Here is a 20,038-nt window from a genome sequence, read left to right on the forward strand (position 1 = left end):
CAAACTACCTTTACAAAAAAGTCGTAAGTTGACAAAAGTCTCTGACTAAGAAGACCAAGATATCTGCAGATAAAAAATTAAATAATAAGATTTTTAGTTATTATTTTTATATGAAAAAGTCTAATTTTTTATTAATTAATTAATTTTAGCATTTGTTATCTAAAATTTAAAATAACTTAATGTGTATACTTTTACATTTAAAATATTTTAATTGTAAAAAAATATCGGATGATATATTTTGATTTGTCAAATTACTAATATAAAATATAATTATATATAGAGTAAAAATAGTAGAGAGAAATAGAAAAATGGAGAGAGGTAGATGAGAGAATTTAGGAAAGGAGTTTATTAATTTTGAAAAAAAATATTTTCTCTCAATTTTAATAAAAGTAACATGTTACACATTTGATTATTAAATTAGCTAGTAATATATGATATATAATATAGGTATATTTCAATTTGATAGTAATATATGATACATATAGAAGCATAATAAACTAAATTCTCAAGAACTTATTTACCCTTCGAACTTTATTTGAAAAATGACGTCAAGGACTTATTTGTACTTCGAACTTTATTCACCTTTCAGCGTGGCACCGTAACAAACACCTGGACACCGTTTCAGTCACGTTAGCCAGTTTCATTTGGTGTATGAGAGGCAAATAGACGGAAGAACTAAATTGTCTTTCGTTTGGTAAAGTCAGAAATTTTTTTGCATTTAAATTTTGTCAGAAATGTATTTGTCAAAAATTTAAAAAGTCAGGTACCCGTCTGTCTTTTTCCCAAATATATATTCATACTTTACTAGTGCCCAAGGTTTGAAAATCCGGATGGGTCATCAAATCGTTCTAACTACTGATTCACTAGTCCAACCGGTCTAACTGATGGTTCAACCGAAAAAATTATTTTAAAATAAAATAATAAATAAATTATAAATAAACATCCTAAAATATAATTATAGTATAATATAAATATTAAAATAGTTTTCAAATTTAAAAAACTACATTAAATATCATCAATCAAATTCATATAATCTTATTAATATACAAACTCAAGTTAAATAGTATAAAAGGAATGGCACCAAAAAATGAGGTAGTTAAGGCTACACAAACTAACAATACTCTCTATTTGTTGTGGGCAGTGACCTTCATTGCCTTTTCCATTGAAATCCTCACAGGTTCAGCCATTAACTGCAAGTTTTCAATAAAGTGTAGTTTAACACCGTATTCATTGATAGTGCTTTCATCTGAAGCAACTCCTCAATCTTTTCTCGCATCAGTTCCATCGAGGATTGCACCTCTTTGGACTTTTTTTTTGAAGTTATCGATGCTGAATGCAAAGACAGTTACATACTTCACTCCTAATTCATAACAATACCTAAGCATGGAAATGAGAGATGAAAATCCAGCCTTATGACCAATCCCTTCAGCCAAGTTACTCTTCTTTGCAAACCTTCGATTCCCATCCATGATAAAAGCAATATGATGTGGCACAGGACCCATAGATAATATGCCGAATATGCATCTCCTAAGACAGCTGGATAAACCTCCAAGCAGGTTGCTTGTAATACCTCCAGTATCTTTGTGCATGGATGTGTTCCGCAATGCAACTCAAAGTGTCTAAGATAAATCTGCCAGAAGAAAACTTTGTTATAAGTTAGCATTAGAAAGAGTTAAAGCAACAGAAGCACATTATCAAGATACAAGCTCAACAGCTAAAGCAATAACAATGTCAAACATAAATGCAATACAGAAAATCAGTAAGAAACAAAAGAAGAAAGAAAAAATAAGCAGCAACAAAAGTTAAATACCACCAACAAATAATCACTATAAACCCTGAAATCAACAACTATTTCAACAAAAATTAAGAAACATCATACTTAAAAATTAAAAAATGGCAACAGCAGCATAACAAATTCATTTTAATCAACAATTTCAACAACACAAAATCAATGATTTAATTAATTTCAGATTCGGAAATCACAAATTAGAGTATCAGACATTCAAAACACTAAAATAGACTCAACAGTGATGACACTAAATTAAATAGAGCATTAGCAAGGAAGAAGAAGAAGAACATTAGCAACATTATTTGAACAAAAAATTCAGAAATTAAAAGTAAGAAGAAGAACCGAGCATTCAGAAACTAAACAAAGCCATCAGTAACCAGAGAAAAATTAAAAGAACTATCAGAGTAACAAAACTTCAAACATTCATAAAAAACTTCAAACCATCAGAGTAACAGATCCAGAACCAAACTTTCAGAGTAACAAAATTTCAAACACTCACAGCAATTAGAAAACAGAGTAACAAAACATTCAGAAACAAACTTCAAGGACCATCAAAACTTCAACAAATTGAAGAAGACTTGAACTAAGACCGAAGCAGAGTTGAACAAAAATTGAAGCAGAGTAGAACAAAAATTGAAGCAGACTTGAAGAAAAATCAGAAATGGAGCAAAAATTGAAGAAGACGACCAAAGTGAAAATGAAGAAGAGAAGCCACTAACCTGGGTCCGTGCCGAGAAGCCAGTGAAGATGAAGAGCCGAAGAGGAGCTGGGTTAGACGACGACGTTGAGGAACTGAGTTAGGCGGAGGGCAATGCGGCTAGGGTTTCTTTCATTCAGAGTTCTCCAGAACATGGATGAATGAGCTCAACAATTATGTGTTTATTGAACGAGCCACCTTTATATAGACCATTAGATTTTATTAGATAAAAATCAAAGGCTAATATAAAAGAAGAGTATTGATGGACTCTAATAAATATAGAATATCTTAGTATATAAATAAATGCTTTAAATAGCAATACTTTAATACACAATAATTTAAATGATAACGGAATCTTTTATTCTTAAATAATTAAATATAAAATATATAAATACAAAATATATGAGTATTTTTTATTTATTAAAATTAATTATTATACAAAATTTTTTTATAATATTAAAAAATTATATTAAAATAATATTTTAAAATATAATATAAATATAAAATAATTAAAATTTTATTTTATATTACTTGATAAATAATTAAATTATTAAATTCAAAATTTATTAACTAACTATTTTTATTAAAAATATTATTATATAATATAATTTTTCATAAAAATATTTTAAAAATATAATTTATTTAAAATATTATATATAATACATGAAAATATTAAATTTTTTATTGTTTTCAACTTTCTTTAGAAAAATAAAATAAATAATATAATTTTAACTACATACCTAAATAAAAAAGTTTATATTTTCTTGTATTATATATAACTTTTTAAATAATTTTACTTTTACAAATATTTTAATAAAAATTATATTATATATAATATATTTAACAAAGTAATTAATTAACAAATTTTAAATATAATAATCTAATTATTGTCAAGTAATATAAAATAAATTTTAATTATTTTATATTTTTATGTTGTAATTTAAAATATTATTTTAATATAATTTTTTAATATTATAAAAAATTATATAATAATTAATCTTAATAAAAAATAAATTTATATTTTTTTTATTTTTTTATTTTATATTTTTTAGAACAAAATATTTTTATGTTTATATAATAAAATATGTGATAATCTTCTTTATATATACACATATAAATATATATATATATATATATATATATATATATATACTATTTATTAATTTTTTATATATTAAATAATTATAATCGTATAATAAAATTGAAATAAAAAATATATTAAATTTGTTGCAGTAAAACAATTTAAAATATCATTTTAATATAATTTTTTAATACTATAAAAAATTTTGCATAGTAATTAATTTTAATAAATAAAAAATATTCATATATTTTATATTTAATTATTTAAGAATAAAAGATTCTGTTGTCGTTTAAAGTATTATGTATTAAAGTATTGTCATTTAAAGTATTTATTTATGTATTAGGATATTCTATATGTATTAAAGTCCATCAATACTCTTCTTTATATTAGTCTTTAATGTTCATCTAATAAAATCTAATGATTTATATAAGTGTGGCTCATTCAATAAACACATAATTGTTAAGCTCATTTTAGACATACCGTTATATTTAGACTTGTTTTCATAGATTTCATAAATTTTTATAAATTGTAAATTATACTGTTGATGATATGTACGCGTATTTAAAATTATAATATTTACGTTTTTAAAGATTTTTTTACTACATTATGGATGCACATATTTAAAATTATAAATTATCTATCTATTATACATTTCGTTAAATATTATATCTATTTAATTTAAATAAAAAAATTCCCTTGACAAGGAAAGTATACTTTTGTATTCAAAATTTTAAATACTCAATTCAATGAAGTCTTCAAATTAAGACATTAGAAAACTTAACTAGCTTAGTCCGTAATTATTATAAAAGAAATAGTAGTGATGTTATTGATTAGGCTATTTTTAAATCTTAAACTGAAAGTGATTTAAATCTTAATGCTATTAAAGTTCTTAGTAACTTCACTAGTTCACTTTATATCAGAGCATTCTGTAACTTTAACTTTCTTTTGGATTTTTTTCCGTATCCCACTTTATTTTGTCGTGTCTATAACTAGAATTAAATTTCTCAGATAAGCCTCTAATTCTCTTGAACAAAATGAAAATCCAAAATTAGAGGTTTAAGCAAGGTTCTGAAAATCAGACCGGACCGGCCAGTCGAACCGGTTCAACCGGGAACCGACAGTGCAAGCAGTCTGATCCTCCCTTTATAACCGTTCGAAAGAAAATCGTTGGAAAACCGGCGAATCGGCCGAAAATCGGTCGATTGGGCCGGATCGGTAACCGGTCGGTTTGGATAAAACGACACCATTTTTAAACTTGTAAAAAAAAAAAGAAATTGATCCACCGATCCAGTGATCCCTCGTGACCCAACCCCCTCTTCCCCCAATCATTCATTCATCCATGTTCTGGAGAACTCTAAATGAAAGAAACCCTAGCCGCGTTGCCCTCCGCCTAACTCAGTTCCTCAGCGTCGTCGTCTAACCCAGCTCCTCTTCGGCTCTTCATCTTCACTGGCTTCTCAGCACGGACCCAGGTTAGTGGCTTCTCTTCTTCATTTTCACTTTGGTCGTCTTCTTCAATTTTTGCTCCATTTCTGATTTTTCTTCAAGTCTACTTCAATTTTTGTTCAACTCTGCTTCAATTTTTGTTCAAGTCTGTTTCGGTCTTGGTTCAAGTCTTCTTCAATTTGTTGAAGTTTTGATGGTCCTTGAAGTTTGGTTCTAAATGTTTTGTTACTCTGTTTTCTAATTGCTGTGAATGTTTGAAATTTTGTTACTCTGAAAGTTTGGTTCTGGATCTGTTACTCTGATGGTTTGAAGTTTGCTATGAATGTTTGAAGTTTTGTTACTCTGATGGTTCTTTTAATTTTTTTCTAGTTACGGATAGCTTTGTTTAGTTTCTGAATGCTCGGTTCTTCTTCTTACTTTTAATTTCTAAATTTTTTGTTCAAATAATGTTGCTAATGCTCTTCTTCTTCTTTTTTGTTAATGCTCTGCTTAATTTAGTGTCATCACTGTTGAGTCTGTTTCAATATTTTGAATATCTGATACTCTAATTTGTGATTTCTAAATCTAAAATTAATAAAATCATTGATTTTGTGTTGTTGAAATTGTTAATTAAAATAAATTTGTTATGCTGCTGTTGCCATTTTTTAATTTTTAAGTATGATGTTTCTTAATTTTTGTTGAAATAGTTGTTGATTTCAGAGTTTATAGTGATTATTTGTTGGTGGTATTTAACTTTTGTTGCTGCTTCTTTTTTCTTTCTTCTTTTGTTTCTTACTGATTTTCTATATTGCATTTATGTTTAACATTATTATTGCTTTAGCTGTTGAGCTTGTATTTTGATAATGTGCTTCGGTTGCTTTAACTCTTTCTAATGCTAACTTATAACAAAGTTTTCTTCTGGCAGATTTATCTTAGACACTTTGAGTTGCATTGCGAAACACATCCATGCACAAAGATACTGGAGGTATTACAAGCAACATGCTTGGAGGTTTATCCAGCTGTCTTAGGAGATCCATATTCGGCATCAATATCAATATCAACGACCACATCAAAACCACACCGTTTTCCGCAATTGCCATCACCACAGTAATAACCGTTTTCCGCAATTGCCATCACCACAGTAATAACGTAAAAAATTTACCAACTCATACTTGATTCTAATCTTCTATGAACCAGCAACACATACAAAAAATAATTTATTTAAAAAGTTTTACATTTTTCTTTTCCTTAAAAGTTTTAAATAATTGTAAATATTCTTATGACATACACTACTGTGCTTTAATAATGCAATTAGGAAGAAATATTTGTGATGATGATAAGAATTAAGAACAAACGAAGTCCACATAGATTGGCAGTCATGGTAGTTTTATCGTGTGACCAAGCACTAAACTCGGTTAATTAATAATGTTATGAATACATAGAGAAAAAGTTTTCTTGACCCAGTAAAAGCTAAGCAGCTTAACAAACAGAGAGGCATCTATTTTCGCTTTGGTGCTCGCAAGTCACAACACTAAGCAGAGGAATCTTCATCCAAAACACAAACCATGTTTTTAACGGTTAAGATATTCAAAAATCATCAAAATTTCTAAACTACTATCGAACAAAATAAAAAAGTGGCATATATAACAAGATCAGGAGACATATAGCCCAGCAACCAACTAGTTTAAATATGAAACTATACTAAATTCATACAATTGCATATTCCACAAATGCTCGATACACTTCGTCCTGTTTTAGATAATGTATCATCCTTCGCTATCTGAAAAATAACATAGAAAGTAGAAAGGGTGAAACAAATATTCTTCGGATAAAAAATAATCCATCCATTTAATTATTTTCAGCCAATAGGATTATTAAAAATTATTTGCTTTTAACTTCAAGAAAAACATAACTCACAGACAATAGTTTGACTTAGCATAGTATTCCCTTTTATTGTTTTGTTCTATAATTCTCATAGGTGAGTTATGTTTCTTCTTGAAGTTAATCATCTGCCATAGAAGTACACCAAATACTTGAAACTTAAAAAGTTATAGCGATATACAGACTTGTGCTAAAATCACTCATAATCTTACTATGACAGAATAAGAACAAGCCAAACTAACAATAACATTAAAACTTAGAAAAACTGAAACTAAGCTGCAGGAAAATCAAAATTGAAAGACTGTCAAATTAATTTTTTTGTGAGTTGGATTTTGGTGAACAAGTGAACTAAAACCTCCATTTTGCTTCCCTTTCCTCCAACTCCCAAACATAAAATTCTTGAATCAATGGAGATAAATATATATCATACAATACTAAAATGCCATGAACCTAAACATGTCAAAATAAAATCAAAATGCCAGAATCCAAAAAAACAAAAATGCAACCAAGATATATACCTAGGAGGACGACGAGCTATTTGCTTGATATATCAACTTAGCCTGTTCGGCATAGAATTCAGCTATCTCCACATACAATTTATTTTCAGCGTCTTTGAACTTCCTCCACCTAGCCTCGATGTCTTCCCTCTTTGAGACTCCAAGTAACTCTATTCCCTTTCTAATATAATCTTCACCGAAAGGCTTACCAAAAGTCCCATCGTACCTCAACATTGAAGTCAAAGCTAAACTAGTCACAGAAAATTCACTCATCCTTCTACCTTCATTTGAATCCAAAGGTTCAGAATTTAGTTTGGACTTTGCTTCAGCTTTTCCTTTTGAATGGGGCACTAGCGCCTTCTTCGCAGCCTTCTCATTATTAACTGTATCCTTTTTCGCAGTTTCCTTGAGAACTGCTTCACCGCCACGGCCATCGTGGCCCCAAACATTCTTTCCCAACTGAAGTGCTTCCAACTCGTGCGGCTTTAAGGTTGTCCCCTTGCCGTTCTTCTCTTTTATTAGGATGTTTTCAAACTTCTTCTTCAGCCGGCGGATCTTCTCCTTCACTTGCATGCATGATACATTTGCCCGAATCAAGTTCGACCCCTTCATAAAATCGTAAAATTCATCAGCGCATTTATAGGGTTCCTTCCCTGTTTTCGCGATGAACTCAGACAGGCCTTTCAAGATACCTATCTCATCTTCCTCGCTGAAAACCCTCTGAAAGAGGGATTTGGATTTCTGCGGATCCTCTTCAACGGAGCCGACGGCGTTATCCTCCTGTGCCTTCTTCCCACGTTTTGGTTGCTTCGAGTCGTCGATACTGTTTTCAGCTGCGCGCTTTGACCCGGAAGCCGAAGGTTGAGACTTCAACTTTGGAGAGGGTTTAGAAGAATATGACGAGGGTTTGGAAACCTTTTGCGGTTGAGGCTTCCTGGGTTCATCTTCGCCTTGGTCTGTGTCTTCGTCCTCGTCAGATGAAGTTGCTGCTTCTTCTTCCTCGCTGCTATCTTCTTGTTCGGGCTGAGGCCTGGGAACCTGCGATTCGTCGTCAGAGTCTTCAGGAGCGACTTGCTTCTGCTTCGCCATGGAAACTCCGAAATTCAGGAGGGAAAAAGTGAATTTAGGATTAGGGTTTGTCTTAGTTCACTCTCTGGACAGACTTGGCGAATTTTAAAGGCTAGGGTTTCGTTTGGGAGAGACAGTGGGGCGGTTTTCTTTTTCTCTTTTAATTGAAAAATCGGAAATCATAAAAGAAAATGCCCGGTTCAAAGGGTTCACTAGTTAACCGTCAATTAAATCGGTTTTTTTTACCGATGGTATTCCAGATAGTTTTTTGCTTAAAAAATTGATTTTTATTTAATCCAGTTGAACCAATTAATTCAATTCAATTTTTAAAAATTATGAATTATTAGCTGCTCAACAAACAGTGTCTATTCGACCGCTTTTTTATTGAATTAAAAAAATATTTTTATATTTTTATTTTTAAAATTATAAATTTAATATTAATAATTAAAAAATAAATTATAAAAAATAAAAATTTTAATTTATTTAGTATATGTAAAAGTATAAAATAAATAAATTTAAATTAAAAAATAAAAAAATTTATGTTAATTTTTAAAATTATGAATTATTAACGGCTCAACAAACAGTGTCTGTTCAACTGTTTTTTTATTGAATTAAAAAAATATTTTTATATTTTTATTTTTAAAATTATAAATTTAATATCAATAATTAAAAAATAAATTATAGAAAATAAAAATTTTAATTTATTTAGTATATGTAAAAGTATAAAATAAATAAATTTAAATTAAAAAATAAAAGAATCTATGTTATTACTATGTTTAACAGATTTAAGATAAAGATTTATTAATATTATTTACAAATTTGTTATTTATATATTAAATTTATTTATTTTTTCAATCCTATTTAATTTGAAATAAATTTAAAAATTTATATTCATATTCAAAGCACTCTTTTAGAAGATACATAATTTTAATAGATAAAAAATTATTTTTTTAATTTTATATTGAATATCTTTAATTATCTTAAATTTTATTATTATTTTAAAATTATTAATTTTAATTTTGATTATATCATCTCATCATATTATACATTATTATTTTTTCTTACTATTTTTTTACATGCATAATTATTATTTTCTCGTCGTTACTACTATGTTGCCTTATTTTATTGTCCTTTCTTATTTTCTTCTTCTATTAATGCCAATCGCAATCAATTACCACTATACCACTATCAGAGTTCTCATTTTTGTTTATCACTTTGATTCATACAAATTCATTGTGTTAAAAGAATTATTTTCTTATTTGATTTAGATAGCTAAATGTATAACTATTATATAAATACTTATTTTTTATACTTACTTGTTAAGTCATATTTTATCATTTTAAAAAAAATTAAAATATCACGCATTCAAAAGTTTTGTATAAAATAATAAAATAAAAAATAAAAAAATTATAAGTTATTTAATTTTTTAATATATAGAATAATTGAATTTAAATTAATTTAGATATAATACTAAAATCATTACGTTGTTACTATGTGTAACAATGAAGATATAAATTTATAAATATTTGTAAATTTATTTATTTTTCAATTATAAATTTATAAAAATTTATATTTAAATCACTCTTTCTCTTGCATAATTTTATAGTTAAAAAAATTATTTCTTATAATTTATATTGAACATTTTAAATTATCTTTAGTTTTATTATTCTTTTAAAATTTTTAATTTTTGGTTTTATTATTTTTTTCTTATCATTATCTATCTATGTATACTTCACCACCACTTTTATATTAACTTGTTATCTCTTTCTTCCTCTATTTTTTATTTTCTTTATGTCTTCTCTGCGAACGCATCTAGTTACCATCATATATTAGTTCATAATTATTACACTCAAAAGTAAATACTAATTTAAAAATAAAATTCAAAAAAAAATATCATAACTCTGATGTGAATCAACTACACTCCTATAAACGTAACAAATGAGAAAATTTAACTTTTTTTATTATGAGTATTTTTTATTATCTAATGCATACAAAATCACATATTTTCATTTATGATAAAAATTAAAAATTAAAGTTAAATGACATTAGTACTTTTTGGTTTAATAAAATTAAAATAAAGTATAAAAATAAGGATAAAAACTAAAAAAATAGATGGCTCTAGAGAAGGATAATGTTAAATTTTATGTCATTATGTATGAAAACAGTGATTTATTTTATTATATTTATTTTTGTACCAAATAACAAAAAAGTTAAATTTTATGTCCATTTTTTATTACTTATCTATAGTTGTTTAGATTAGACTTTATAGTTATTGAGTCATATTTCGTTCCAACAAAAAAATAGTTATGAAATTATTTTCATTTTTTATTGAAACACATTTATCATATCATGATTTTAATAATTGATGTAAAATTTAAAAAATTATATAAACATATATTTATTTTGATTAAATTCAAGAGTAAATTATACATATTTCTATAGTAAAAAAATAGACTTAACTTTTTTTATAATAAATAATTTTTCAATCATCTAATTTATAAAAAGAGTCCCATCTTTTTATTTATCCTAAAGGTTAAATATTAAAACTAATATTAATACTTTTTTTATTAATGAAACTAAAATAAAACAAAAATAAACTTTGAATAAAAAATAAAAATACAAAATTTTGAATCTCAAAATATAAAATAATTATAAGATAAAAAAATTACTTAACTTTTTTCAGACAAATTATATTAGATTTTACGGTATATTTAAATGAAATGAGAAAGATGCAAGAGAAGGTGGATAAAAAAATTATTATGCCGTAAGATGATAGATAGTAAGGGAGGTAAGAGATGATGATAGAAAGTTCGTGAATGTGAATTGATGAAATAAGAGAGAACTTGAATGTACCATGCCTTGGTCAGGTTTTTTCCCATACATTATTCAATCACTCATCAATTATCCAATACCTAATGTACCATGCATCTTACATAAATCACTCTTATCCTTATTTCTTAATAATATTCATATTATCATACATTAAACATTACCAAAACTCAATAATCATCCTCAATTATCATCACAACTCAATTATCTCCAATCCAAACACAAACCACACCAAACTCAACTCATCATACTTATCCGGACTTACAGGTTATAGCCTCCGGCCCAAATCTCACAAATACTCATCATCAGATATCACATTATCAACGATCATCATCAAACTCAATCATACAACACATATATACACTTTTAACAATTTCACAATCATTCCAACACAGATCCTGTTCAGTTCAAAATATTAAAGCCTGTCTTATGGCAACTAGCCTAAGTTTTCACGCAACATTATATATTAATTATGAGAAGCCAAAACTATACATTGGCCGATTTCTTCCCAAAACCAAAACACCTTAAAATCTCTCATCTTTTCAACTTTCTAAACCTCTAAATCCATAGTAATGAGTTTCCATCTTCCAAGACTCAAATTCAAGCACCCAAATCCACCAATTCAACTCCAATTCACATGAACTCAATCTAATATCATTCAATTTCTTCATAATCAATACTAGGATTCACTAATTTAATAATTCACAAGGGATTAGTGGTTTCTTATCTTATCCACTGATTACATGGACAAAACTCAATGCTAACTCGTACTAGAGCATCCATAAATCATCAAAATTATAAAATATCTCAATATTCAAAATCGAAATTGCAGAATTAAAAGGAGGAGAGAATTAGGCACGAAATTCAGAATCCCTTATCACTTTGTTTAGAATGGTTTGAATATAATTTCTAGAGGAACACGTGACTGCAGATGGCTTGTCAATCGGAGTTACGGATTGAAAGATAGGAAAGATTAAAATTTGGTTGAAAATGGAGGTTAGGGTTTGTGCCTTCAACTCTCTTCCCAGTGTGTTTGGCTGAATGTAAGGGAAGAAGGAGGCTGATTTGGCTTTTATATTTGGGCCTTGGACCCAATATAGGTTCGGTCAAATTGATTTAGTCCGTTGGCTCAATTTTAGGTCAAAACCTTTAAAATTATTATTTTAATTCTTATTTTAAATATTTTTACTTCTCTAAATTATAATTTTTGATTTGCTAATTCCCTTAGCTCATAATTAATTTACCGTGTTTTACATAAGTTGAGGGAAGAAAATTTGTGCCAAAGGCTACTAATCAAACAACATCGTTTTGAAGAAGGCGGACTAATTTATCTCATTTTAAAAACTCTCCCTCCACGTAGGACACCGTAACAGCCATATCTGCATAGTGGCGTCCACGTTAAACTTTTTTGTTGTGTCTGACAGATCCATATGAATAGAAAGATGCATATGTCCAACTTTTAAAGAGGTCATAAATTTAAAAGTATTTTTAAATAGTTAGAGGGACAAAAAGTTAGGGACTTATTTATCCTTTTCTCAAAATCAAACTTCAGTATGTGTGTGTGTTGTTACGTTATAGAGATATATTGTTATAGATTGGTAAATAAAATATTTAATTTATTTATTTAAATTTATTTCTTAATTACATTTATAAGAGTGTAGATGAATCATATAAGAGTTATATTAATTATGATCGAGGAAGAGAGGTAGAAGGAGAAGAAGAAGAAAAAGAAAAACGAAGAGAGAACAAGCCAATAATGATAGATATATGTATAGAGAATGATAAGAAAAAAATTATAAAAAAAAATTAAAAATTCTGAATGAATAATAAAACTAAAGATAATTTAACATGTTGAATATAAAACTAAAAAAAATAAAAGTTTCTTTAGCCATTAAATTTATGTCAAAAAATATGATTTAAATATAAATTTTTATATTTACTTCAAATTAAATAAGATTGAGAAAATAAATAAAATTATAAATATTTATACATTTTTATCTTGATTGTTAAATTTAATAACAATGTAATAATTTTAGTATTATACCTAATTAGTTTAAATTTAATTATTTTGTACATTAAAAATTAAATAACTTATAATTTTTTTTACTTATTAACAATTTATTATTTTTTATTTTTATCTCAAATTTATAATTTAAAAATATAATTTCTTAAAATATTAAAAAAAAACTAACAATATAGTAGTTGCTATTCTTTTTTTAAAATCGAATAAAAATTTTATTATTTAGAAAAATAGAAGTTAATATATTAGATGCAAAATAAATTAAGAATTATTACGATCAGTATCAAGAGTAACAAAGTTACTCAACAATATCAACTTTTTTATAAGTTAATTGTATATGTTGATAATAGTTAAAATAGTAGTGTCCATATAATATTACTCTTTTAAAAAGATATAATATATTTGATATTATTTTTTATAAATATCGACAAATTTTGATCATTTGAACAAAAATTTTAAATAATTGATATCTTAAATTTCTTTTTAAAATAATAAAATATGACTTAATAAGCAAATATGAAAAATAAATATCTCTATAATAGTTATACATCTAGATATTCAAATCAAATAAGAAAAAAATTCTTTTAGCAAATCTTTAATTCAAAATTTAACACAATGGATAGTTATGGGTTAAAATGATAAACAAAACGAGATGCGATAATGATACATGATGGTAATTAATTGCAGTTGGGGTGAAAAAGAGAAGAAAACAAAGAGAATATGAAGGATTACCATGTGTTCATAACACACAGCGGAAGAAAAGAAGATAATCTTAAAGATCTATTTTTGTGCTTAAACTTTTTTCCAATAATAAAGAATATATAGATCAGATCTAAATACCTGAGTACGCTAGTAAAAATCTTTTTTCTCCTTCGATGGTACGAAAGCGCTATGCGTATCCACACCGAGATCAACATTTGCTGTCAACTCCTTGACCAATGGACATCTGATCTAAATTGAGAAACCTCTTACAACTCTTTGCACGCCATAATATTTTTCTCCAAGAATTAGGCTCACATACATTTATGTGCGTAAAGATAAAGGAATAAAACTCTTGTTATTCTCTGTTGTGACTTTCCTGTACTCTTGACGTACATATATATAGTATGAGATTTGTTACTGATTTTAAATTTGATTCTCAATTCAAATTTAAATCATATCTTGAAATTCCAAATCTGAATCCTTCAAATTTTATGAATCATATCATAACTCAATTTGAAAACAGAATCAGTTAGGATCTCATCCAAATTTAAAAATAGAATAACTAATTATTCTCAAATCTCATTTAATATTCTCAATTATCATACTATTATTATATTTTTGGTGCTAGCAAAAAATATAATAATATTCCATCTGAATTAATATAATTATTTATTTGATCAAACCAAAATAATAATTAAATAATTCTATAGCAAAGATTAGAACACTCGTTAGTGTGTGACCCCATAGGTTCAATACTAAGCGGGTAGTAAATTAGTCATACTAAATTTACTAATCAAGGTTGGTGTCTAGCAACACTCCTCAACGACCCGATAGTATGAAGTAATATATTTTTACTAAGAACCTTAGAAGAACAAAGTATAATTCCTTCCATCTTTCCAGCTCTTGGTTAACCCTTAGAGTATGGTTTAATTGTCAAACTCTAACTTGTTACCATTATTATAATGAATTGTGAATGACCTAAGAAACTCATTTCTTCATTCATTCAATCTCCTTGGCCAAGGTTTTATTCATCTCAGTCACTATAATCATAGAGCTCAAACTCTTTACCGAGAGTTGATGGATTCCTTATTGACTAATCATTAATTCTACAAGTATCTAAATCATACCCAATATCCATTCAACTAGCACCCTAGGGTATTAGGTGTCCGGAATCAAAGTATAATAAATACATTGTTAATTACTATGACAGTCGCAGGTCAAAGGAAACTCTATTACTATGTTCATCTTGAGAATATCCTATTGACAAATATACGGTAATTATAACCATTAGGAATTCTCAAAGTGAGTCAGTTCAATGGTTATATCTCTATATGCACCATCTATATATATAATTTAATAAATGAGATCTATTAATCTTCATCCAATAAAGACCATTATATTTATATATATATATATATATATATATATATATATATATATATTGATCTTTCCGGATTATTAATGTCCTTTTTAATAATTCTATGACCAAGAACAATTTAGATTAAATTATAAAAGATTTATCTCTCAATATTATGATCACTATCACAATGATAAATCTCTAAATTTAATCAAGAACCTTATTATATTAATATTTTAATATAATAACAATAACAAATTATTTGACACATGATTGATTAGATTATGGTCATACTACTTATTCCCAACAGAATAAAATAAGACAACATAATAGTAAGGTGAGACAATAATAGTTATACATGTATAAAGAATGATAAGAAAAACCTATAGTGTATAGCATAGTTGTCAAAACCGAATTAGTGATTGAATTGACCAAGCTATTGTGTCACTGGATTATTGGTTCAACCGGTAAGTCACTGGTTGAACCGATTGACTCGGTCTCACATAAATAAAAAATCTAAAATAGTCAAAACTTAAAATTAAAATTTAAAATACATATTTTTATTAACATATTAAGAATAATTCAGCCATTCTAAAATAATATAGAACAAGAACAATAACTATTTTATTATTTTTACTCTATCATAAGTATTTTTATTTTATTTTTATATTAAATAACTATTATTTTTAAATTTAAATAATTTATTAATTAATTTATACCTATTATATTAAAAAATAATATTAATAAATATCATATAATTATAAAAAAAGTGAGTTTATATTTAAAATTAAAATAAATTTATATAAATAAGTGAATTTATAACTAAAATATTTTTTATTGTATATAATTAAAAATATAATTGATTTAACATTTAAGAATGACTGATAAAATGAAATTAAATTGGTAATGAAAATGTTATAAGGTATTAATATATATAATAATTAGCATATAAAGTGTTAAAGGGTAAGATAGCCTGATGGCAATGCTGTAACTTGTTAAGGTTTGAATCACACACTTAGAATTTGGAAATATTAAAACAACCCATGAGAACAAACGGTGAAGCATACACTTGTATAATTTTCAAGACAAGTGTTCCCACTAAAATTTAAAAAAACTCTAAGTAGTACATAAGAATTATGTATACCTGTCTCCATTATGTTGTTAAATTTGACCTCACTATTCTATTTTTCTTATTTTATATTATATTATATAAACTTTGCTCTTATTGTTAAAATTTTTTAGATTTGTCTTTGATAGTATATAATATGATAAGATAATATATAATTAAAATAAAATAATTTTAAAATAATAATAAAATTAAAAATAATTAAAAATATTTAATATAAAATTAAAAAAATATAATTTTTATCTATTAAAATTATGTATAAAAATAAAGAGTGTTTTAAATATAAAATTTTAAAATATATAAATTTAAAAAATAAAATTAAAAAAATTAAATAAATTTAGTCACATTTATAATTAACTATCTATAAATAATATTAATAAATTTTTACCTTATTTTTTTACATAATAACAATATAATACTTTTTTAAATATTTTTATTTATTCATTTTTTTTAAATACTTGAAGAATTTAATGAGTTATGCTAAAAAAATAGACAAAATATTATTATATATGATAGAAAAAATATTAGAAATTGATTTATATATTAAAATGTTTATTTTTAAAATTTTTTAAGATTGATTTAGGTAATTATTTCACTAAAATATTAATTGAAAACTAATTTATTTATCAAAAAAATATTTTAAAAATATTTTTATGTATTAATTTTTTTAAATTAAAATATCGACTTTAAAATATTTGAGAACGAATTTGGGTAAATTGTAACACCCTACCACGCTAAGCTTTACGCTTAAGCCGTAAAGCAAAGGTGGTGTGGTATTACGACCTCTAAAATAAAATAAGTACATATAATAGCAGAAGAATTATAATATGCTAGGAGCCGTGAAGAAAAGAGGAAACAAAATCGCAAAATAAAAGCGCAACGCTCAAGGAACGGGTTAACCTGCGTGTTAAGGAAACCATAACTATTAAACATATAATAACAGAAGTAGGAATAGAGTACCAAAGATACAAAACAACAAGCTCCTAACTCAGCCTGCGAAGTCAAGACTGGCCGGAGAATATTTACGTATATATATATATATACATATCCAGAACCCAAAAGTACATATACACAATCCTGCCTCTCCATAAACCTCTAGAAGGATCAAAAGAACAAGTTATGCGGAGAGAAAACCAAGTATATATATACACATCATAGCATAACAAAATAACCCTGTAACCACTCCGCTTCAAGGGTCCAGACGCCTAACGAGATGCCTCTCGACCTGCATCTGAAAAATAAAAACATAGTATGGAATGAGAACCGGAGGTTCTCAGTATGGTAAAGGTGCCACACACATAATATATAAGGTCCTGGGAATGCCAGAGGCAATCCTAGAACGCCGACACTCAGATTATAGAGCTTAAAGTATTAAATAGAAGCCATAAAAGGTGGTTTTCTAAGGATATTTAAACCTAACTTAAATTAACTTTAAATCTAAAACCCATTCTGTCATTCCTCCATACCTCCGACTCCATCATGCATTTTCACAGACAACTAAACAGACAATGGCAAGCACAAGAAGGTTACAAGTACTACAAATAACAAATATACATTTAACATGGCAAGTACATTTAGGCACACCCAGTTAATACACAAGCAAGTAATTCAAGTAATATGCATATGATGCATGCCTGTCCTATGGCTGATGAGGCTCATCTGTCGGTTATCCAGCCAACCCGACAAGTCTGAATTGTACTTAGACTGTCCCTCGACGTGCATCCCCAAGAGTCTATGCATAGTTTTTCTCAAATAATCAATAATACTCAATGGGGGTAACATTCCCGGGAATTTATATAGTGCCCGGTCACACACTTACGTCGTAGGGTCAACAGAGTATCGAGTTTTCAACCTGGTACACGTGGTGGCAAGCCACGGCACTTAATCCAGGGAATCTCGTATCTCAGATTATTCAAATTCATAAGCCATATAAATAATTCAATTATAATTCATCAACTTCAACATCATTCTCAATCGCATTTCATTCATCATCATACATCAATCATATTCAATCCTTATCCTTCATTATCACACCTCCCATTCCGTCCATCAATAGTTCCAATTCAAAACATAACTCATTCTTTTCTAAATGAATCAAACTTAAAACATGCTCATTTTCTTAATAACTCTAAGTCAAACCATATAACCTTTGAATCTAAATCTTTTTAAATAGTTATATAAACAAAATCTCTAATTTTCTATAAAATTTCGACAGCATCTCCTCTAAAACTCGGACTTTGCCACCCTTTTCGGGTCCAAACCTGCTTTCTTTTCAATTCAACATACCCTTCCTCATTATCATAACAATCTCCACAAAAAATCTACCTCAGATCAACAATTAAACCCATACAATATTCAAATCCAACAACCAAAATTCAACTAAGAGTTATAGTTCACAAATCCTAGGCTTTTAACACACAATACCTCAAATCAATAATTCACCGAATCATTAATTAATCAACAAGCACCAAACCAACCATGTTCATCAACAATAACATTCAACTATAATTCTCTCCAAATTAACATAACAACATTCAACATCCAAAATTAATAACCAATTATATTCATCGACAAATTACTAAACATTAAACATACACCTGCATTCCAACTTATCCTATGGTCATCTAGCCTAAGTTTTCACAGAACATTATATATTAAATGCAAGAAACCTAAACCATACCTTGGCCGATTTCCACGTAACGACCAAAGTTATTTATTCAAAACCAAGACAGCCCCTCAAAACTCAACTAATCCGCTTCCTCCAAGTTCCAGTATTCACAATTTCAAGCTCCAATTATTTATTCACAACCTAATACACATTCATAACACATATATATCCAATTTAATATTCAAAGCTCAAATTTAATGAAAATAAAATAGAATTATCGTATCCTCACCTTACCCAAGCTTCACATAAGCAAGAGTGAACGTTTTTCTCAAGCTAATTGGATCCTAAAACATCAGAAATCAAAGAAATTCAATATTCCCACTTAAAATTCGAAAATTGGGGGAAATGAAGGCTGAGTGTAAAATAATGAGTTACCTATGAAATTGTTCCGGTAGAAACGTAGAGCTCGACGCAGTGAACGCGTGGCCGCAAACGGTGCGGCAATTGGAGCTCGGACGGAGAAGTTACGGGGATCGGAAATTTACCGTAACGTTATGGAAGCTTTCTCCCCTCCCTGGAAATGTTTCACGCTGCTGCATCCAAATGAGGGAGAGAAAGGAGTTCGGCTGCTTTTAATGAGTTGGTCCGGTTGAACCGACGGCCCGGTTCGAGTCCGGTTCAACCGGTTCGACCCGTTCGGTCCAATCTTGGACCGATTTCTTCGAAATTGGTGTCAAAATTTTCGTTTCGATGAGCTCTACCCTAATTTAATATAGCATTCACATTTCTAATCCTCCTTATTAAAAACTAATTTATTGACTAATTATCTACTAATTTAAACGGGGTTTACATAAATTACCTTACAAAATATATAGGGAAAAAGACAGATAAGTTCCTAACTTTTTAAATTTTTGACAAATACATCCCTAACAAAATTTAAATACAAAAAAGTTCCTGA

The 20,038-nt window shown here is 27.5% G+C and overlaps 1 protein-coding gene, 1 long non-coding RNA gene and 1 pseudogene across 2 annotated transcripts; all 3 read right to left on the minus strand.

Annotated features, from left to right (window-relative positions):
• Positions 1–1,025: 1,025 nt before the first annotated feature.
• Positions 1,026–2,242, minus strand: LOC112701180 (dehydrodolichyl diphosphate synthase 6-like; annotated as a pseudogene).
• Positions 2,243–6,361: 4,119 nt separating this feature from the next.
• On the minus strand, positions 6,362–8,635 carry LOC112702594 (probable transcription factor At1g61730). Its single transcript, XM_025753697.2, has 2 exons — positions 7,392–8,635; positions 6,362–6,772 (listed from the first exon to the last, which is right to left on the minus strand). The coding sequence occupies exon 1, from the start codon at positions 8,457–8,459 to the stop codon at positions 7,392–7,394; it is 1,068 nt and encodes a 355-aa protein (XP_025609482.1). The 5' UTR covers positions 8,460–8,635; the 3' UTR covers positions 6,362–6,772.
• An 8,803-nt stretch (positions 8,636–17,438) lies between these two features.
• On the minus strand, positions 17,439–19,686 carry LOC140174462 (uncharacterized). Its single transcript, XR_011863758.1, has 4 exons — positions 19,516–19,686; positions 19,370–19,424; positions 19,153–19,281; positions 17,439–17,703 (listed from the first exon to the last, which is right to left on the minus strand). It is a non-coding gene; the product is annotated as an uncharacterized lncRNA (long non-coding RNA).
• Between the last annotated feature and the right edge of the window lie 352 nt (positions 19,687–20,038).

The sequence above is a fragment of the Arachis hypogaea genome, chromosome 7 (assembly GCF_003086295.3).
Source record: "Arachis hypogaea cultivar Tifrunner chromosome 7, arahy.Tifrunner.gnm2.J5K5, whole genome shotgun sequence".
NCBI lineage: Eukaryota > Viridiplantae > Streptophyta > Magnoliopsida > Fabales > Fabaceae > Arachis > Arachis hypogaea.

Coding starts and splice junctions, on each gene's coding strand:
- LOC112702594 (XM_025753697.2), bottom strand. CDS start 8,459: ATGGCGAAGCAGAAGCAAGTCGCTCCTGAAGACTCTGACGACGAATCG.